The 23186-nt window shown below is 47.0% G+C and overlaps 1 protein-coding gene across 1 annotated transcript; it reads left to right on the top strand.

Moving 5' to 3' along the window:
- The first annotated feature begins 162 nt into the window (after nucleotides 1-162).
- On the top strand, nucleotides 163-17088 carry LOC118380667 (HEAT repeat-containing protein 5B-like). Its single transcript, XM_052497059.1, has 6 exons — nucleotides 163-231; nucleotides 7391-7570; nucleotides 12428-12668; nucleotides 12911-13156; nucleotides 14418-14544; nucleotides 16944-17088. Exons 1-6 carry the CDS (start codon nucleotides 163-165, stop codon nucleotides 16948-16950), a joined length of 870 nt encoding a protein of 289 aa, XP_052353019.1. The 3' UTR covers nucleotides 16951-17088.
- Nucleotides 17089-23186: the final 6098 nt, after the last annotated feature.

Here is a 23186-nt window from a genome sequence, read left to right as displayed (position 1 = left end):
TTCTCCACACAACCACCTTCTGACATCACAGCTAAGGCATGCCAGGTAACTGTCCTGATAGGTTCTCCACACGACCACCTTCTGACATCACGGCTAAGGCATGCCAGGTAACTGTCCTGATAGGTTCTCCACACAACCACCTTCTGACATCACAGCTAAGGCATGCCAGGTAACTGTCCTGATAGGTTCTCCACACGACCACCTTCTGACATCACGGCTAAGGCATGCCAGGTAACTGTCCTGATAGGTTCTCCACACGACCACCTTCTGACATCACAGCTAAGGCATGCCAGGTAACTGTCCTGATAGGTTCTCCACACGACCACCTTCTGACATCACAGCTAAGGCATGCCAGGTAACTGTCCTGATAGGTTCTCCACACAACCACCTTCTGACATCACAGCTAAGGCATGCCAGGTAACTGTCCTGATAGGTTCTCCACACAACCACCTTCTGACATCACAGCTAAGGCATGCCAGGTAACTGTCCTGATAGGTTCTCCCCAGATACACCTTCTGACATCACAGCTAAGGCATGCCAGGTAACTGTCCTGATAGGTTCTCCCCAGATACACCTTCTGACATCACAGCTAAGGCATGCCAGGTAACTGTCCTGATAGGTTCTCCACACGACCACCTTCTGACATCACAGCTAAGGCATGCCAGGTAACTGTCCTGATAGGTTCTCCACACAACCACCTTCTGACATCACAGCTAAGGCATGCCAGGTAACTGTCCTGATAGGTTCTCCACACAACCACCTTCTGACATCACAGCTAAGGCATGCCAGGTAACTGTCCTGATAGGTTCTCCACACCCAGATACATGCCAGGTAACTGTCCTGATACATCACTGCATCACAGGCATGCATGCCAGGTAACTGTCCTGATAGGTTCTCCACACAACCACCTTCTGACATCACAGCTAAGGCATGCCAGGTAACTGTCCTGATAGGTTCTCCCCAGATACACCTTCTGACATCACGGCTAAGGCATGCCAGGTAACTGTCCTGATAGGTTCTCCCCAGATACACCTTCTGACATCACAGCTAAGGCATGCCAGGTAACTGTCCTGATAGGTTCTCCCCAGATACACCTTCTGACATCACATTTGGACATTTTGACTTAGGGGTGTACTCACTTTTGTTGCCAGCGGTTTAGACATTAATGGCAGTGTGTGGAGTTATTTTGAAGGGAATGCAAATGTACACTGTTATACAAGCTGTACACTCACTACTTTACATTGTAGCAAAGTGTAATTTCTTCAGCGTTGTCACATGAAAAGATATACTCAAATATTTACAAAAATGTGAGGGGTATACTCACTTTTGGGATCTACTCTATATATTTTTTCACTCCCCAGATATATAACAGAGTAGTTATCACAAAACAGTTTTCGCTCATCATCATATAAATGAAACCAATGTGGTCAGTAGAAACAGCAGCAGAAATGATCATGTTTTCTCTCTCCGTGGGAAGTGCCAATCTAGGCCATCTGCATTGGGAATTCACCTGGAATTTAATGTATTTTTCTTATTGTTTTAAGAGAAAAAATGAATAAAACAATGGCAGTTTTAAACGATAAGAAAAAATGATATATTTGCAATTCAAGATGTACAATGTATTCATCACACTGGGATCTGACCACTGGGATCTGACCACTGGGATCTGACCACTGGGACCTGACCACTGGGATCTGACCACTGGGACCTGACCACTGGGATCTGACCACTGGGACCTGACCACTGGGATCTGACCACTGGGATCTGACCACTGGGACCTGACCACTGGGACCTGACCACTGGGACCTGACCACTGGGATCTGACCACTGGGATCTGACCACTGGGATCTGACCACTGGGACCTGACCACTGGGATCTGACCACTGGGATCTGACCACTGGGATCTGACCACTGGGACCTGACCACTGGGACCTGACCACTGGGACCTGACCACTGGGACCTGACCACTGGGATCTGACCACTGGGATCTGACCACTGGGATCTGACCACTGGGATCTGACCACTGGGATCTGACCACTGGGATCTGACCACTAGGATCTGACCACTGGGATCTGACCACTGGGATCTGACCACTGGGACCTGACCACTAGGATCTGACAACTGGGATCTGACCACTGGCATCTGACCACTAGGATCTGACCACTGGGATCTGACCACTGGGATCTGACCACTGGGATCTGACCACTGGGATCTGACCACTAGGATCTGACCACTGGGATCTGACCACTGGGATCTGACCACTGGGATCTGACCACTAGGATCTGACCACTGGGATCTGACCACTGGGATCTGACCACTGGGATCTGACCACTGGGATCTGACCACTGGGATCTGACCACTGGCATCTGACCACTGGCATCTGACCACTGGGACCTGACCACTGGGACCTGACCACTGGGACCTGACCACTGGGATCTGACCACTGGGACCTGACCACTGTTGACCAGACCACTGTTGACCAGACCACTGTTGACCAGACCACTGTTGACCAGACCACTGGGACCTGACCACTGGGATCTGACCACTGGGACCTGACCACTGGGATCTGACCACTGTTGACCAGACCACTGGGACCAGACCACTGGGACCAGATCAGAATATGCCTGTCCCCTGGTTCCAAGCGTTGATTTTATATCACATGGCTCTGTTCTACTCAGTATAGCTGTAGACAGTGAGGCTAGTGTACTATAGTGTAATGTACTATAGTGTAATGTACTATAGTGTAATGTACTATAGGGTAATGTACTATAGGGTAGTGTACTATAGTGTAGTGTACTGTAGTGTACTGTAGTGTAGTGTACTATAGTGTAATGTACTGTAGGGTAGTGTAGTGTACTGTAGTGTAGTGTACTATAGGGTAGTGTAGTGTAGTGTACTATAGTGTAATGTACTATAGGGTAGTGTAGTGTACTGTACTATAGTGTAGTGTAGTGTACTATAGTGTAATGTACTATAGGGTAGTGTAGTGTACTGTAGTGTAGTGTACTATAGGGTAGTGTAGTGTACTATAGTGTAATGTACTATAGGGTAGTGTACTATAGTGTAATGTACTTGCCCAGTGGACTGTCTTCCCCAGACAAGACGTATGGTTAGAACTTGCCCTTGCTCGGGAAATGTTCCACAATCTTGTGCAGATGGTCAGGATATGGATAAGAGCGTCTGCTAAATGACTTAAATGTAAATGTATAGGGTAGTGTAGTGTACTATAGTGTAATGTACTATAGACTAGTGTACTATAGTGTAATGTACTATAGGGTAGTGTACTATAGTGTAATGTACTATAGGGTACTGTACTGTACTATAGGGTAGTGTACTATAGGGTAGTGTACTATAGGGTAGTGTACTATAGGGTAAGTGTAGTGTACTGTACTATAGTGTAGTGTAGTGTACTGTAGTGTAGTGTACTATAGGGTAGTGTAGTGTACTATAGGGTAGTGTAGTGTACTATAGGGTAGTGTAGTGTACTGTACTATAGTGTAGTGTAGTGTACTATAGTGTAATGTACTATAGACTAGTGTACTATAGTGTAATGTACTATAGGGTAGTGTACTATAGTGTAATGTACTATAGGGTAGTGTACTATAGGGTAGTGTAGTGTACTATAGTGTAATGTACTATAGACTAGTGTACTATAGTGTAATGTACTATAGGGTACTGTACTATAGTGTAATGTACTACAGGGTAGTGTACTATAGGGGAGTGTACTATAGGGTAGTGTACTGTACTAAAGTGTAATGTACTATAGGGTACTGTACTATAGTGTAATGTACTATAGGGTAGTGTACTATAGGGTAGTGTACTGTACTATAGTATAATGTACTATAGGGTACTGTACTATAGTGTAATGTACTATAGGGTAGTGTACTATAGGGTAGTGTACTATAGTGTCGTGTACTATAGGGTACTGTACTATAGTGTAATGTACTATAGTGTAATGTACTATAGGGTAGTGTACTATAGGGTAGTGTACTATAGGGTAGTGTACTATAGGGTAGTGTACTGTACTATAGGGTAGTGTACTATAGGGTACTGTACTGTACTATAGGGTAGTGTACTATAGTGTACTATAGGGTAGTGTACTATAGGGTAGTGTACTATAGGGTAGTGTACTATAGGGTAGTGTAGTGTACTGTACTATAGTGTAGTGTAGTGTACTATAGTGTAATGTACTATAGGGTACTGTACTGTACTATAGTGTAATGTACTATAGGGTAGTGTACTATAGGGTAGTGTACTATAGGGTAAGTGTAGTGTACTGTACTATAGTGTAGTGTACTGTAGTGTAGTGTACTATAGGGTAGTGTACTATAGGGTAGTGTACTGTACTATAGGGTAGTGTACTATAGGGTAGTGTACTATAGGGTAGTGTACTATAGTGTAATGTACTATAGCGTAGTGTACTATAGGGTAGTGTACTGTACTATAGGGTAGAGTACTATAGGGTACTGTACTGTACTATAGGGTAGTGTACTATAGGGTACTGTACTATAGTGTAATGTACTATAGGGTAGTGTACTATAGGGTAGTGTACTATAGGGTAGTGTAGTGTACTGTACTATAGTGTAGTGTAGTGTACTGTAGTGTAGTGTACTATAGGGTAGTGTAGTGTACTATAGTGTAATGTACTATAGGGTACTGTACTATAGTGTAATGTACTATAGGGTAGTGTACTATAGGGTAGTGTACTATAGGGTAAGTGTAGTGTACTGTACTATAGTGTAGTGTAGTGTACTGTAGTGTAGTGTACTATAGGGTAGTGTAGTGTACTGTACTATAGTGTAGTGTAGTGTACTATAGTGTAATGTACTATAGGGTAGTGTAGTGTACTGTAGTGTAGTGTACTATATATAGGGTAGTGTAGTGTACTATAGTGTAATGTACTATAGACTAGTGTACTATAGTGTAATGTACTATAGGGTAGTGTACTATAGTGTAATGTACTATAGGGTAGTGTACTATAGTGTAATGTACTATAGGGTAGTGTACTATAGTGTAATGTACTGAAGGGTAGTGTAGTGTACTATAGTGTAATGTACTATAGTGTAATGTACTATAGACTAGTGTACTATAGTGTAATGTACTATAGGGTAGTTTAGTGTACTATAGTGTAATGTACTATAGGGTACTGTACTGTACTATAGTGTAATGTACTACAGGGTAGTGTACTATAGGGGAGTGTACTATAGGGTAGTGTACTGTACTATAGTGTAATGTACTATAGGGTAGTGTACTGTACTATAGTGTAATGTACTATAGGGTACTGTACTGTACTATAGTGTAATGTACTATAGGGTAGTGTACTATAGGGTAGTGTACTGTACTATAGTGTAATGTACTATAGGGTAGTGTACTGTACTATAGTGTAATGTACTATAGGGTACTGTACTGTACTATAGTGTAATGTACTATAGGGTAGTGTACTATAGGGTAGTGTACTATAGTGTAGTGTACTATAGGGTACTGTACTGTACTATAGGGTAGTGTACTATAGGGTAGTGTACTATAGGGTAGTGTACTATAGGGTAGTGTACTGTACTATAGGGTAGTGTACTATAGGGTACTGTACTGTACTATAGGGTAGTGTACTATAGGGTACTGTACTGTACTATAGTGTAATGTACTATAGGGTAGTGTACTATAGGGTAGTGTACTATAGGGTAGTGTACTATAGGGTAGTGTAGTGTACTGTACTATAGTGTAGTGTACTGTAGTGTAGTGCACTATAGGGTAGTGTAGTGTACTATAGGGTAGTGTAGTGTACTGTAGTGTAGTGTACTATAGGGTAGTGTAGTGTACTATAGGGTAGTGTAGTGTACTGTACTATAGTGTAGTGTAGTGTAGTGTACTATAGTGTAATGTACTATAGGGTAGTGTAGTGTACTATAGGGTAGTGTACTGTACTATATGGTAGTGTACTGTACTATATGGTAGTGTACTGTATGGTAGTGTACTGTATGGTAGTGTACTGTATGGTAGTGTACTATAGGGTAGTGTACTGTACTATATGGTAGTGTACTGTATGGTAGTGTACTATAGGGTAGTGGAGTGTACTATAGTGTACTATATGGTAGTGTACTGTATGGTAGTGTACTGTATGGTAGTGTACTGTATGGTAGTGTACTATAGGGTAGTGTACTGTACTATATGGTAGTGTACTATAGTGTAGTGTACTATAGGGTAGTGTACTATAGGGTAGTGTACTATAGGGTAGTGTACTATAGGGTAGTGTACTATAGGGTAGTGTAGTGTACTATAGGGTACTGTACTATAGGGTACTGTACTATAGGGTAGTGGAGTGTACTATAGTGTACTATAGGGTAGTGTACTATAGGGTAGTGTACTATAGGGTAGTGTACTATATGGTAGTGTACTGTACTATATGGTAGTGTACTATATGGTACTGTACTATATGGTAGTGTACTATAGGGTAGTGTACTATAGGGTAGTGGAGTGTACTATAGTGTACTATAGGGTAGTGTACTATAGTGTACTATAGGGTAGTGTACTATAGGGTAGTGTACTATAGGGTAGTGTACTATAGGGTAGTGTACTATAGTGTACTATAGGGTAGTGTACTATAGGGTAGTGTACTATAGGGTAGTGTACTATAGGGTAGTGGAGCTGTAGAGAGCTGAGTACCAGTGTCAAGGCTCTGACTGATATATAGACAGATACTTCTGCTTTCTGACTGATGTGGAGGAGGCAGTAAACATAATGGTCAGATAGTGTTGACACACTCCTCACACGGAGGGCTTGTTGTCTCGCTCTGACGATCACAATCTATTTCTCTCTCTCTCACGGTCTTCATCTCTCATGATATCGATCTCTTTCTCTCTCACGGTCTTCATCTCTCATGATATCGATCTCTTTCTCTCTCACGGTCTTCATCTCCCATGATATCGATCTCTTTCTCTCTCACGGTCTTCATCTCTCATGATATCGATCTCTTTCTCTCTCACGGTCTTCATCTCCCATGAAATCGATCTCTTTCTCTCTCAGGGTCTTCATCTCCCATGAAATCGATCTCTTTCTCTCTCAGGGTCTTCATCTCTCATGAAATCGATCTCTTTCTCTCTCACAGTCTTCATCTCTCATGAAATCGATCTCTTTCTTTGGCTCTCTTTGTTCGATCACGATCCTTGTCTCTCTCTCCCTCTGTCTCTCTGTCTCTCTGTCTCTCTGTCTCTGTCTCTCTGTCTCTCTCTGTCTCTCTCTCTCTCTCTCTCTCTCTCTCTCTCTCTCTGTCTCTCTCTGCAGTTTTCCATTTTTCTATTTTGTTCTTCTCCTGAAAACAAAACAACCCCCTGTTTTTCTACCAGCCTGTGTGAATCGTTTCTCTCCCCTTCTTCTCTGTGTGTCCGTCCTGTAGGTGTGCAGTACGTGGATCGGTAGTGGTGTGGTCAGTGACCTGAATGATCTTCGTCGCGTCCACAATCTCCTGGTATCTTCGCTGGACAAGGTGCAGGCTGGGAAGGATTCCTCCAGCCAGCTGTACAGTGAGAGTGCTACCACCATGGAGAAATTGGCCGTACTGAAGGCCTGGGCTGAGGTGAGTTTGTAAATCTACCGGTCAGGAGGCCTGTAACACTATAGACTATAGGCTGGGCTGGAGGCCTGTAACACTATAGACTATAGGCTGGGCTGGAGGCCTGTAACACTATATGCTGGGCTGGAGGCCTGTAACACTATAGACTATAGGCTGGAGGCCTGTAACACTATAGACTATAGGCTGGAGGCCTGTAACACTATAGATTATAGGCTGGGCTGGAGGCCTGTAACACTATAGACTATAGGCTGGACTGGAGGCCTGTAACACTATAGACTATAGGCTGGAGGCCTGTAACACTATAGACTATAGGCTGGGCTGGAGGCCTGTAACACTATAGACTATAGGCTGGGCTGGAGGCCTGTAACACTATAGACTATAGGCTGGGCTGGAGGCCTGTAACACTATAGATTATAGGCTGGGCTGGAGGCCTGTAACACTATAGACTATAGACTGGGCTGGAGGCCTGTAACACTATAGACTATAGGCTGGAGGCCTGTAACACTATAGACTATAGGCTGGGCTGGAGGCCTGTAACACTATAGACTATAGACTGGGCTGGAGGCCTGTAACACTATAGACTATAGGCTAGGCTGGAGGCCTGTAACACTATAGACTATAGGCTGGGCTGGAGGCCTGTAACACTATAGACTATAGGCTGGGCTGGAGGCCTGTAACACTATAGATTATAGGCTGGGCTGGAGGCCTGTAACACTATAGACTATAGACTGGGCTGGAGGCCTGTAACACTATAGACTATAGGCTGGAGGCCTGTAACACTATAGACTATAGGCTGGGCTGGAGGCCTGTAACACTATAGACTATAGACTGGGCTGGAGGCCTGTAACACTATAGACTATAGGCTAGGCTGGAGGCCTGTAACACTATAGACTATAGGCTGGGCTGGAGGCCTGTAACACTATAGACTATAGACTGGGCTGGAGGCCTGTAACACTATAGACTATAGGCTGGAGGCCTGTAACACTATAGACTATAGGCTGGAGGCCTGTAACACTATAGACTATAGGCTGGGCTGGAGGCCTGTAACACTATAGACTATAGGCTGGGCTGGAGGCCTGTAACACTATAGACTATAGACTGGGCTGGAGGCCTGTAACACTATAGACTATAGGCTGGGCTGGAGGCCTGTAACACTATAGACTATAGGCTGGGCTGGAGGCCTGTAACACTATAGACTATAGGCTGGAGGCCTGTAACACTATAGACTATAGACTGGAGGCCTGTAACACTATAGACTATAGGCTGGGCTGGAGGCCTGTAACACTATAGACTATAGGCTGGACTGGAGGCCTGTAACACTATAGACTATAGGCTGGACTGGAGGCCTGTAACACTATAGACTATAGGCTGGACTGGAGGCCTGTAACACTATAGACTATAGGCTGGAGGCCTGTAACACTATAGACTATAGGCTGGGCTGGAGGCCTGTAACACTATAGACTATAGGCTGGGCTGGAGGCCTGTAACACTATAGACTATAGGCTGGGCTGGAGGCCTGTAACACTATAGACTATAGGCTGGAGGCCTGTAACACTATAGACTATAGACTGGAGGCCTGTAACACTATAGACTATAGACTGGAGGCCTGTAACACTATAGACTATAGGCTGGGCTGGAGGCCTGTAACACTATAGACTATAGGCTGGAGGCCTGTAACACTATAGACTATAGACTGGAGGCCTGTAACACTATAGACTATAGGCTGGGCTGGAGGCCTGTAACACTATAGACTATAGGCTGGAGGCCTGTAACACTATAGACTATAGGCTGGGCTGGAGGCCTGTAACACTATAGACTATAGACTGGAGGCCTGTCACACTATAGACTATAGACTGGAGGCCTGTAACACTATAGACTATAGACTGGAGGCCTGTCACACTATAGACTATAGACTGGAGGCCTGTCACACTATAGACTATAGACTGGAGGCCTGTAACACTATAGACTATAGACTGGAGGCCTGTAACACTATAGACTATAGGCTGGAGGCCTGTAACACTATAGACTATAGGCTGGGCTGGAGGCCTGTAACACTATAGACTATAGGCTGGAGGCCTGTAACACTATAGACTATAGGCTGGGCTGGAGGCCTGTAACACTATAGACTATAGGCTGGAGGCCTGTAACACTATAGACTATAGGCTGGGCTGGAGGCCTGTAACACTATAGACTATAGGCTGGGCTGGAGGCCTGTAACACTATAGACTATAGGCTGGGCTGGAGGCCTGTAACACTATAGACTATAGGCTGGGCTGGAGGCCTGTAACACTATAGACTATAGGCTGGGCTGGAGGCCTGTAACACTATAGACTATAGGCTGGGCTGGAGGCCTGTAACACTATAGACTGGAGGCCTGTAACACTATAGACTATAGGCTGGAGGCCTGTAACACTATAGACTATAGGCTGGAGGCCTGTAACACTATAGACTATAGGCTGGGCTGGAGGCCTGTAACACTATAGACTATAGACTGGAGGCCTGTCACACTATAGACTATAGGCTGGAGGCCTGTAACACTATAGACTATAGGCTGGAGGCCTGTAACACTATAGACTATAGACTGGAGGCCTGTAACACTATAGACTATAGGCTGGAGGCCTGTAACACTATAGACTATAGACTGGAGGCCTGTCACACTATAGACTATAGACTGGAGGCCTGTAACACTATAGACTATAGACTGGAGGCCTGTAACACTATAGACTATAGGCTGGAGGCCTGTAACACTATAGACTATAGACTGGAGGCCTGTAACACTATAGACTATAGACTGGGCTGGAGGCCTGTAACACTATAGACTATAGACTGGAGGCCTGTAACACTATAGGCTGGAGGCTGGAGGCCTGTAACACTATAGACTGGAGGCTGGAGGCCTGTAACACTATAGACTGGAGGCTGGAGGCCTGTAACACTATAGACTATAGACTGGAGGCTGGAGGCCTGTAACACTATAGACTATAGACTGGAGGCTGGAGGCCTGTAACACTATAGACTGGAGGCCTGTAACACTATAGACTGGAGGCTGGAGGCCTGTAACTCTATAGGCTGGAGGCCTGGGCCTTTTGAGTAAATCTGAGTTTAAAAAAAAAAAATGCTCATGAGATTCCGTTAAAATATCTAGAGCTGACACAGTCGTTGTGATCAAATCTTAAAAACTGGTACATTTCAAAACTGTCTTTTTGTGAGGTGCAGCCGGGGTGTAGTTCTGTACCATGGTGAGGGGTCGGGTTGATCAACCAGGAGGATTCTCCACCAACTTTTTAAAATCTCCAGTTTGGGAACATTTTGGGTTCCCAGTAGATTACAACGGCGATGGACAGGAAGTTGTGGATAAAAAGTTGAACAGTATGTCGCCACGCTCAACCAGAATAGCCAGCTGCCGACACCTCCAACATGTTGACACATTTACACCGATCACTGGATCAAATCCCCGAGCTGACAAGGTAAAAATCTGCCGACACCTCCAACATGCTGACACATTTACACCGATTACTGGATCAAATCCCCGAGCTGACAAGGTAAAAATCTGTTGTTCTGCCCCTGAACAAGGCAGTTACCCCACTGTTCCCCTGAACAAGGCAGTTACCCCACTGTGCCCCTGAACAAGGCAGTTACCCCACTGTTCCCCTGAACAAGGCAGTTAACCCACTGTTCCCCTGAACAAGGCAGTTAACCCACTGTTCCCCTGAACAAGGCAGTTAACCCACTGTTCCCCTGAACAAGGCAGTTAACCCACTGTTCCCCTGAACAAGGCAGTTAACCCACTGTTCCCCTGAACAAGGCAGTTACCCCACTGTTCCCCTGAACAAGGCAGTTAACCCACTGTTCCCCTGAACAAGGCAGTTAACACACTTCCCCGGTCGGCCGTCATTGTAAATAAGAATCTGTTCTTAACTGAGTTGCCGTGTTAAATAAAAAAATCTACATAAAAGAAAAAAGGGTGAAGCATGGAGGTGGCGGCATCATCTGGAGGGAACAAAAAGAGATCCTTGATGAAAACCTGCTCCAGACGTTCACCTTCCAACAGGACAACGACCCTAAGAACACAGCCAATACAACACAGGAGTGGCTTCGGGACAAGTCTCTGAATGTCCTTGAGTGGCCCAGCCAGAGCCCGGACTTGAATCTGATCGATCATCTCTGGAGAGACCTGAGAGAGACCTTTTTATGGTAGAGTGGCCAGACGGAAGCCACTCCTCAGTGAAAGGCACATGACAGCCCAGCTTGGAGTTTACCAAAAGGCACCTAAAGGACTCTCAGACCGTGAGAAATAAGATTCTCTACTCTGTTGAAACCAAGATTGAACTCTAGAACCAACCCTACCAGACAGGCTCAGAAGGGCCGATGCTGTTTTAGTGGGTCTCTGACCGTGTGTATCTTTGCTGCGTGTCGGCTGCCTATAGACCTATAAAACAGATAAGGACTTCATTTAATTCTAAACATACAAGAAAATATACCACCTTGTCGTATTTTGTTTTTTTTGTCTGCATTTTCTGTTTCCATCAAGCCGTCAGGCCATGAGTCATTACCTGTCATATGTTCTTTACTGACAAACAGGTTGGATGAAAACATAGTTTGTCTCTCTCTCTCTGTCTGTCTGTCTCTCTCTCTCTCTCTGTCTCTCTGTCGCTCTCTCTCTGTCTCTCTGTCGCTCTCTCTCTCCTGTGCTCTCTCTCTCTCTCTCTCTCTCTATGTCTCTCTCTCTCTCCCATGCTCTCTCTCTCTCTCTCTCTCTCTCTCTCTCTCTCTCTCTCTCTCTCTCTCTCTCTCTCTCTCTCTCTCTCTCGGTCTCTCTCTCTCTCTCTCGGTCTCTCATTCTCTCCCTCCCCCATCTTTCAGGTGTATGTGGTGGCCATGAAGATAAAGAAGGAAGCAGAGTCTCGGCCGGTGAAGGAGGTGAAGGCGGGAGAAGAGGATGAGGAAGAGGAGGAGGTGGGAGCGGACGTTCTTCCTCCTGACAGCCTGATTATGCTGGTGCAGCCTGAACTACCGTCTCTGTCTGGGCTGTGGTTGGCTGTCCTCAGAGACTACGCTCTGCTCACGCTGCCTGCCGAGTTCTCCAGCCAACTGCCCCCTGACGGTACACAACACCACAACTCAACCCTATGGGCCAGTCTTAAGCCACAGATTCATTAAATGGAGTATCTCTCAACTGAACACGCTTTTCTAGACTTGATTCATCTGTTTCCGGGGAAACTGTCCCTACAACTTCTTGACTTTGTGTGACAGATTGGGTTGCTACTCCACCTCTGTCTCTTAAAAGGACAATACCTCCTGACAAGCCTGTTTTCCTGTGTCCTGTGTGTGTCCTGTGTTGTTCAGGTGGTGCCTTCTACACCCCAGAGACCATCGACACAGCCCGTCTCCATTACCGTGGCTCCTGGGCCCCCGTTCTCCACGCTGTGGCCCTCTGGCTGAGCAGCACCAGCTTTGGGGCCGGGGAGGGGGAAGAGGAGGCCCCCGCTGTCCCTCCACAGGCTTCTGGGGCACCAGTCTACCCCCAGGGTAACCCTGGACCTACTCAGAGCCTGGAGGATCTGATTAAGGACAGAATGCATCTGATGTTGGGTATGGACCACAGACACAGAGACAGGCAGCCACAGAGACAGGCAGCCGCAGAGACAGGCAGCCGCAGAGACAGGCAGCCGCAGAGACAGGCAGCCACAGAGACAGGCAGCCACAGAGACAGGCAGCCAGACAGACAGACAGACAGACAGACAGACAGACAGACAGACAGGTGTCAGTATAGATGATAACTAACCACTGTCTCTCCCAGGTGTCAGTATAGATGATAACTAACCACTGTCCCTCCCAGGTGTCAGTATAGATGATAACTAACCACTGTCCCTCCCAGGTGTCAGTATAGATGATAACTAACCACTGTCCCTCCCAGGTGTCAGTATAGATGATAACTAACCACTGTCCCTCTCAGGTGTCAGTATAGATGATAACTAACCACTGTCCCTCCCAGGTGTCAGTATAGATGATAACTAACCACTGTCTCTCCCAGGTGTCAGTATAGATGATAACTAACCACTGTCCCTCCCAGGTGTCAGTATAGATGATAACTAACCACTGTCCCTCCCAGGTGTCAGTATAGATGATAACTAACCACTGTCCCTCCCAGGTGTCAGTATAGATGATAACTAACCACTGTCCCTCCCAGGTGTCAGTATAGATGATAACTAACCACTGTCCCTCCCAGGTGTCAGTATAGATGATAACTAACCACTGTCCCTCCCAGGTGTCAGTATAGATGATAACTAACCACTGTCCCTCCCAGGTGTCAGTATAGATGATAACTAACCACTGTCCCTCCCAGGTGTCAGTATAGATGATAACTAACCACTGTCCCTCCCAGGTGTCAGTATAGATGATAACTAACCACTGTCTCTCCCAGGTGTCAGTATAGATGATAACTAACCACTGTCCCTCCCAGGTGTCAGTATAGATGATAACTAACCACTGTCCCTCCCAGGTGTCAGTATAGATGATAACTAACCACTGTCCCTCCCAGGTGTCAGTATAGATGATAACTAACCACTGTCCCTCCCAGGTGTCAGTATAGATGATAACTAACCACTGTCCCTCCCAGGTGTCAGTATAGATGATAACTAACCACTGTCTCTCCCAGGTGTCAGTATAGATGATAACTAACCACTGTCCCTCCCAGGTGTCAGTATAGATGATAACTAACCACTGTCCCTCCCAGGTGTCAGTATAGATGATAACTAACCACTGTCCCTCCCAGGTGTCAGTATAGATGATAACGAACCACTGTCCCTCCCAGGTGTCAGTATAGATGATAACTAACCACTGTCTCTCCCAGGTGTCAGTATAGAGTTCCTGTGTTTCCCAAGACCTGAGGAACCTATAGAACATGTCATGTCATGTCTACAGGCTCTCTGTACCCTACTGGACTCTCCTGTGCCAGGACACACATCAGTGAAGACCAGGTAAAGATAACAGGAGGGAGGGAGGGAGGGGAGGGCAGGCAGGGAGGGAGGGGAGGGAGGAGGGGGGGCAGGGATGGAGGGAGGGAGAAAGGTGGGGGGGCAGGGATGAAGGGAGGGAGTGGGGGAGAGAGAAAGGGAGGGAGGGAAGGAGAGGGAGGAAAGGAGGGGGGCAGGGATGGAGGGAGGGAGAGAGGAATGACTAATGTATATCATCACCAGACAGTAGAATGACTAATGTATATCATGTTCCAGAGGTGATGATCTCTATCCGTTTCCCTCTCTCCACACACACCATCTCTGTCTCTATCCGTTTCCCTCTCTACACACACACCATCTCTGTCTCTATCCGTTTCCCTCTCCACACACACCATCTCTGTCTCTATCCGTTTCCCTCTCCACACACACCATCTCTGTCTCTATCCGTTTCCCTCTCCACACACACCATCTCTGTCTCTATCCGTTTCCCTCTCCACACACACCATCTCTGTCTCTATCCGTTTCCCTCTCCACACACACCATCTCTGTCTCTATCCGTTTCCCTCTCCACACACACCATCTCTGTCTCTATCCGTTTCCCCCTCTCCACACACACCATCTCTGTCTCTATCCGTTTCCCTCTCTCCACACACACCATCTCTGTCTCTATCCGTTTCCCTCTCCACACACACCATCTCTGTCTCTATCCGTTTCCCTCTCTCCACACACACCATCTCTGTCTCTATCCGTTTCCCTCTCTCCACACACACCATCTCTGTCTCTATCCGTTTCCCTCTCTCCACACACACCATCTCTGTCTCTATCCGTTTCCCTCTCTCCACACACACCATCTCTGTCTCTATCCGTTTCCCTCTCCACACACACCATCTCTGTCTCTATCCGTTTCCCTCTCCACACACCATCTCTGTCTCTATCCGTTTCCCTCTCTCCACACACACCATCTCTGTCTCTATCCGTTTCCCTCTCTCCACACACACCATCTCTGTCTCTATCCGTTTCCCTCTCCACACACACCATCTCTGTCTCTATCCGTTTCCCTCTCACACACACCATCTCTGTCTCTATCCGTTTCCCTCTCTCCACACACACCATCTCTGTCTCTATCCGTTTCCCTCTCTCCACACACACCATCTCTGTCTCTATCCGTTTCCCTCTCCCCACACACACCATCTCTGTCTCTATCCGTTTCCCTCTCCACACACACCATCTCTGTCTCTATCCGTTTCCCTCTCCACACACACCATCTCTGTCTCTATCCGTTTCCCTCTCCACACACACCATCTCTGTCTCTATCCGTTTCCCTCTCTCCACACACACCATCTCTGTCTCTATCCGTTTCCCTCTCCACACACACCATCTCTGTCTATATCCGTTTCCCTCTCCACACACACCATCTCTCTCTATCCGTTTCCCTCTCTCCACACACACCATCTCTGTCTCTATCCGTTTCCCTCTCCATGTGTATAGAGGTCTATACAGGTTTCTCTTCATGTTGTAGTTGTTGGGTGTAGAGCTGACAGGCTGGGGGTCTAACCAGGTTTCGTGTTGTAGTTGTTGGGTGTAGAGCTGACAGGCTGGGGGTCTATACAGGTTTCTCTTCATGTTGTAGTTGTTGGGTGTAGAGCTGACAGGCTGGGGGTCTAACCAGGTTTAATGTTGTAGTTGTTGGGTGTAGAGCTGACAGGCTGGGGGTCTAACCAGGTTTCGTGTTGTAGTTGTTGGGTGTAGAGCTGACAGGCTGGGGGTCTAACCAGGTTTCGTGTTGTAGTTGTTGGGTGTAGAGCTGACAGGCTGGGGGTCTAACCAGGTTTCATGTTGTAGTTGTTGGGTGTAGAGCTGACAGGCTGGGGGTCTAACCAGGTTTCGTGTTGTAGTTGTTGGGTGTAGAGCTGACAGGCTGGGGGTCTAACCAGGTTTCGTGTTGTAGTTGTTGGGTGTAGAGCTGACAGGCTGGGGGTCTAACCAGGTTTCATGTTGTAGTTGTTGGGTGTAGAGCTGACAGGCTGGGGGTCTAACCAGGTTTCATGTTGTAGTTGTTGGGTGTAGAGCTGACAGGCTGGGGGTCTAACCAGGTTTCATGTTGTAGTTGTTGGGTGTAGAGCTGACAGGCTGGGGGTCTAACCAGGTTTCATGTTGTAGTTGTTGGGTGTAGAGCTGACAGGCTGGGGGTCTAACCAGGTTTCATGTTGTAGTTGTTGGGTGTAGAGCTGACAGGCTGGGTGTCTAACCAGGTTTCGTGTTGTAGTTGTTGGGTGTAGAGCTGACAGGCTGGGGGTCTAACCAGGTTTCATGTTGTAGTTATTGGGTGTAGAGCTGACAGGCTGGGGTCTAACCAGGTTTCATGTTGTAGTTGTTGGGTGTAGAGCTGACAGGCTGGGGTCTAACCAGGTTTCATGTTGTAGTTGTTAGGTGTAGAGCTGCTCAACGTTCTCCACAGACTACTCCTGACCAGAGATCCTCCAGCCGTTCAGCTCCAAGTTACGGCTGTGGTGCAGGAGACGATCCGGGCTGCACAGGATCACCTGACACAGCAGAGAGACACACAGGGTCAGTTCTGACACGGGTCGCCATGCTGGTTCCCAGATACCTTTCTGAAGTTTCGTTAGGATATACCACTGAAATGTACATTAATTTAAAATCAATGTTTACCTGAAACCTAAATGGGCTCATGACTTCTGATTTTGTCAAGTCCGGTCTCAGAATGTTCTCACCTCATGTTGATCTGCTCTACGTATCACCCTCCAGGTAAGGAGGGTGGAGGGGAGCAGGACGGTCGGTCTCTCCGGGGAGAGGGAGGTGAGACTGGGGAGCTGATCCCGGGGAAGTCCCTCGTCTTCGCTGCCATGGAGCTTATGGTGTTCATCCTGGTTCGTCACTTACCCCAACTCAACACCAGGTAATATACGAATGTAGTATTTTAACAGGTAATATAGGAATGTAGTATTTTAACAGGTAATATACGAATGTAGTATTTTAACAGGTAATATAGGAATGTAGTATTTTAACAGGTAATATACGAATGTAGTATTTTAACAGGTAATATACGAATGTAGTATTTTAACAGGTAATATACGAATGTAGTATTTTAACAGGTAATATACGAATGTAGTATTTTAACAGGTAATATACGAATGTAGTATTTTAACAGGTAATATACGAATGTAGTATTTTAACAGGTAATATACGAATGTAGTATTTTAAATATATGTTTTTTTTATTGTGTCGTTCTGTTGTAACGTGTCGGGGTCGTTCTGTTGTAACGTGTCGGGGTCGTTCTGTAGTAACGTGTCGGGTCGTTCTGTTGTAACGTGTCGGGGTCGTTCTGTTGTAACGTGTCGGGGTCGTTCTGTAGTAACCTGTCGGGGTCGTTCTGTTGTAACCTGTCGGGTCGTTCTGTTGTAACCTGTCGGGGTCGTTCTGTTGTAACCTGTCGGGGTCGTTCTGTTGTAACGTGTCGGGGTCGTTCTGTTGTAACCTGTCGGGGTCGTTCTGTTGTAACGTGTCGGGTCGTTCTGTTGTAACGTGTCGGGTCGTTCTGTTGTAACGTGTCGGGGGTCGTTCTGTAGTAACGTGTCGTTCTGTTGTAACGTGTCGGGGTCGTTCTGTAGTAACGTGTCGGGTCGTTCTGTTGTAACGTGTCGGGTCGTTCTGTAGTAACGTGTCGGGTCGTTCTGTTGTAACGTGTCGGGTCGTTCTGTTGTAACGTGTCGGGTCGTTCTGTTGTAACGTGTCGGGGGTCGTTCTGTAGTAACGTGTCGGGGTCGTTCTGTAGTAACGTGTCGGGGTCGTTCTGTTGTAACCTGTCGGGTCGTTCTGTTGTAACCTGTCGGGGTCGTTCTGTAGTAACGTGTCGGGGTCGTTCTGTAGTAACGTGTCGGGGTCGTTCTGTAGTAACGTGTCGGGGTCGTTCTGTTGTAACGTAGCGGGTCGTTCTGTAGTAACGTGTCGGGTCGTTCTGTTGTAACCTGTCGGGGTCATTCTGTTGTAGCGGGTCGTTCTGTAGTAACGTGTCGGGGTCGTTCTGTAGTAACGTGTCGGGGTCGTTCTGTTGTAACCTGTCGGCGTCGTTCTGTTGTAGCGGGTCGTTCTGTTGTAACGTGTCGGGGTCGTTCTGTTGTAACCTGTCGGGGTCGTTCTGTTGTAGCGGGTCGTTCTGTTGTAACCTGTCGGGTCGTTCTGTTGTAACGTGTCGGGGTCATTCTGTTGTAACCTGTCGGCGTCGTTCTGTTGTAGCGGGTCGTTCTGTTGTAACGTGTCGGGGTCGTTCTGTTGTAACCTGTCGGGTCGTTCTGTTGTAGCGGGTCGTTCTGTTGTAACCTGTCGGGGTCGTTCTGTAGTAACGTGTCGGGGTCGTTCTGTAGTAACGTGTCGGGGTCGTTCTGTAGTAACGTGTCGGGGTCGTTCTGTTGTAACGTGGCGGGTCGTTCTGTAGTAACGTGTCGGGGTCGTTCTGTTGTAACCTGTCGGGGTCATTCTGTTGTAGCGGGTCGTTCTGTAGTAACGTGTCGGGTCGTTCTGTAGTAACGTGTCGGGGTCGTTCTGTTGTAACCTGTCGGCGTCGTTCTGTTGTAGCGGTCGTTCTGTTGTAACGTGTCGGGTCGTTCTGTTGTAACCTGTCGGGTCGTTCTGTTGTAGCGGGTCGTTCTGTTGTAACCTGTCGGGGTCGTTCTGTTGTAACGTGTCGGGGTCATTCTGTTGTAACGTGTCGGGTCGTTCTGTTGTAACGTGTCGGGGTCGTTCTGTTGTAACGTGTCGGGGTCGTTCTGTTGTAACGTGGCGGGGTCGTTCTGTTGTAACGTGTCGGGGTCATTCTGTTGTAACGTGTCGGGTCGTTCTGTTGTAACGTGTCGCGGTCGTTCTGTTGTAACGTGTCGGGGTCGTTCTGTTGTAACGTGTCGGGGTCGTTCTGTTGTAACGTGTCGGGGTCGTTCTGTAGTAACGTGTCGGGGTCGTTCTGTTGTAACGTGTCGGGTCGTTCTGTAGTAACGTGTCGGGGTCGTTCTGTTGTAACGTGTCGGGGTCGTTCTGTAGTAACGTGTCGGGGTCGTTCTGTAGTAACGTGTCGGGTCGTTCTGTAGTAACGTGTCGGGGTCGTTCTGTAGTAACGTGTCGGGTCGTTCTGTAGTAACGTGTCGGTCGTTCTGTTGTGTCGGGTCGTTCTGTTGTATCAGGGTCGTTCTGTTGTATCAGGGTCGTTCTGTATCAGGGTCGTTCTGTATTTGTTGTAACATATCAGGGTCGTTCTGTTGTAGCGGGTCGTTCTGTTGTAACGTGTCGGGGTCGTTCTGTTGTAACCTGTCGGGGTCGTTCTGTTGTATCAGGGTCGTTCTGTTGTATGAGGGTCGTTCTGTTGTGTCAGGGTCGTTCTGTATCAGTGTCGTTCTGTATTTGTTGTAACATATCAGGGTCGTTCTGTTGTAATACCCTGGTTATCCTGCTTGGAAGATTCTTGATTTCCTGCCTTTTTTTACCTGAAGTTTGCAACCCTAATAGTACAGCGTCTTTGGGTCATTGAAAAGCCCAAACTCATGTATTTTCATTCCCAGGGTGAACGAGTCCCCCAGCCACCTGCCCCTCCGACCCCAGCCTCGTCTGCCTGAGGAGAGCACCCGGCTGGTGGCTCACACCGTCTCTATACTGGCTGAACTGCCGTCGCTATGCTCCCCCGCAGGTAACACACAGACAAAAACACCTGACCACACAGACTCAGAATGTCTCCTGTAATTCATTGCCTTGTTGTTGTGGTTGGTGTGTAATACTGCTAATAGCAGAGTTCTAGTGTTCATCTCTCCGCCTTAGATTCAGTGTTGTGGTGTGTTATACTGCTAATAGATACTGCCTTAGATTCAGTGTTGTGGTGTGTTATACTGCTAACAGATACTGCCTTAGATTCAGTGTTGTGGTGTGTTATACTGCTAATAGATACTGCCTTAGATTCAGTGTTGTGGTGTGTTATACTGCTAATAGATACTGCCTTAGATTCAGTGTTGTGGTGTGTTATACTGCTAATAGATACTGCCTTAGATTCAGTGTTGTGGTGTGTTATACTGCTAATAGATACTGCCTTAGATTCAGTGTTGTGGTGTGTTATACTGCTAATAGATACTGCCTTAGATTCAGTCTGGCTCAATGGCCTCTCTGCCGTTGGATCCCTCTCACCCTGGGTCTGTGGTTCTTATGTCTGAGACTGAAGCTTTCTGAGGATCAGATTATTCTGGAAATCGACTGAGTCACACTGGGTGTGAAACAATAGAGAAACAGAGAAGATTCAGTTAGGATGTCAGGGCCACTGAGAGATTAGGGGCAGGGATTTCAGGGCTACTGACAGATTAGGGGCAGGGATTTCAGGGCTACTGACAGATTAGCGACAGGGATTTCAGGGCTACTGACAGATTAGCGACAGGGATTTCAGGGCTACTGACAGATTAGCAACAGGGATTTCAGGGCTACTGACAGATTAGCAACAGGGATTTCAGGGCTACTGACAGATTATGGACATGGATTTCAGGGCTACTGACAGATTATGGACAGGGAATCACAGGGCTACTGACAGATTAGGGACAGGGATTTCAGGGCTACTGACAGATTAGGGACAGGGATTTCAGGGCCACTGACAGATTAGCAACAGGGATTTCAGGGTTACTGACAGATTATGGACAGGGATTTCAGGGCTACTGACAGATTAGCAACAGGGATTTCAGGGCTACTGACAGACTAGGGACAGGGATTTCAGGGCTACTGACAGATTAGGGACAGGGATTTCAGGGCTACTGACAGATTAGGGACAGGGATTTCAGGGCTACTGACAGATTATGGACAGGGATTTCAGGGCTACTGACAGATTAGGGACAGGGATTTCAGGGCTACTGACAGATTAGGGACAGGGAATCACAGGGCTACTGACAGATTAGGGACAGGGATTTCAGGGCTACTGACAGATTAGGGACATGGATTTCAGGGCTACTGACAGATTATGGACAGGGATTTCAGGGCTACTGACAGATTAGGGACAGGGATTTCAGGGCTACTGACAGATTAGGGACAGGGATTTCAGGGCTACTGACAGACTAGGGACAGGGATTTCAGGGCTACTGACAGACTAGGGACAGGGATTCTGACAGATTAGGGACAGGGATTTCAGGGCTACTGACAGATTAGGAACAGGGATTTCAGGGCTACTGACAGATTAGGGACAGGGAATCACAGGGCTACTGACAGACTAGGGACAGGGATTTCAGGGCTACTGACAGATTAGGGACAGGGATTTCAGGGCTACTGACAGATTAGGGGCAGGGATTTCAGGGCTACTGACAGATTATGGACAGGGATTTCAGGGCTACTGACAGACTAGGGACAGGGAATCACAGGGCTACTGACAGATTAGGGACAGGGATTTCAGGGCTACTGACAGATTAGGGACAGGGATTTCAGGGCTACTGACAGATTAGGGACAGGGAATCACAGGGCTACTGACAGATTAGGGACAGGGATAACATTATGTTTATAGAAAGGGTCTGTTTGCCTTGTTGACATGTAGCAGGTGCATTCTGCAATGGTTTATGCCGTCCAATCGTCATTTCAATTGGTGTGTGATGGAGTGAAGGATTACATTTTCAATAACGGCAGACCTTGTCAGCTCGGAGGTTTGAACCTTCCGGTTACTAGTCCAACGCTCTTACCACTAGGCTACCCTGCCGCCCCTAAAGGATACAAGTCTCTGTCTCTCTGTCATTCTTCATTACTAAAGGATACAAGTATCATTCCTCATTACTGAAAGATACAAGTCTGTCTCTCTCTCATTCCTCATTACTGAAAGATACAAGTCTGTCTCTCTCTCATTCCTCATTACTGAAAGATACAAGTCTGTCTCTCTCTCATTCCTCATTACTGAAAGATACAAGTCTGTCTCTCTCTGTCATTCCTCATTACTGAAAGATACAAGTCTCTCTCTCTCTGTCATTCCTCATTACTGAAAGATACAAGTCTGTCTCTCTCTCATTCCTCATTACTGAAAGATACAAGTCTGTCTCTCTGTCATTCCTCATTACTGAAAGATACAAGTCTCTCTCTCTGTCATTCCTCATGTCTGTCATCGCCCCCCACCCCCTCCCCCCACCCACAGGCAGCATGACCATTCTCCCGACTGTTCTCTTCCTGATAACCGGGGTCCTGAAGGAGACGGCTGTGAAGACACCTGATAACTCCATACCCCTGCCAGTCTCAGGTACACACACACACACACACACACACACACACACACAAAACATTTATAAAGATACCTGATAACTCCATACCCCTGCCAGTCTCAGGTACACACACACACACACACACACACACACACACACACACACACACACACACACACACACACACACACACAAAACATTTATAAAGACCCCTGACAACTCCATCCCCCTGCCTGTCTCAGCTGCTCTACAGGGTATAAAGACCATCATCACCTCTCCTTTGGCCCGGGCTGAGAAGACTCCCACTCAGTGGACAGGACTGATTAGGAGTAGTCTGGCTTTCTGTTCTAGAATATTCTCAACCAGGTAACATACACACTGTTCTAGAATATTCTCCACCAGGTAACACACACACACACACACACACACACACACACTGTTCTAGAATATTCTCCACCA

Source organism: Oncorhynchus keta, chromosome 3, assembly GCF_023373465.1.
Source record: "Oncorhynchus keta strain PuntledgeMale-10-30-2019 chromosome 3, Oket_V2, whole genome shotgun sequence".
Classification (NCBI taxonomy): Eukaryota; Metazoa; Chordata; class Actinopteri; order Salmoniformes; family Salmonidae; genus Oncorhynchus; species Oncorhynchus keta.
Note: the sequence above shows the minus strand (reverse complement) of the source record. Positions and strands in the feature narration are given on the sequence as shown.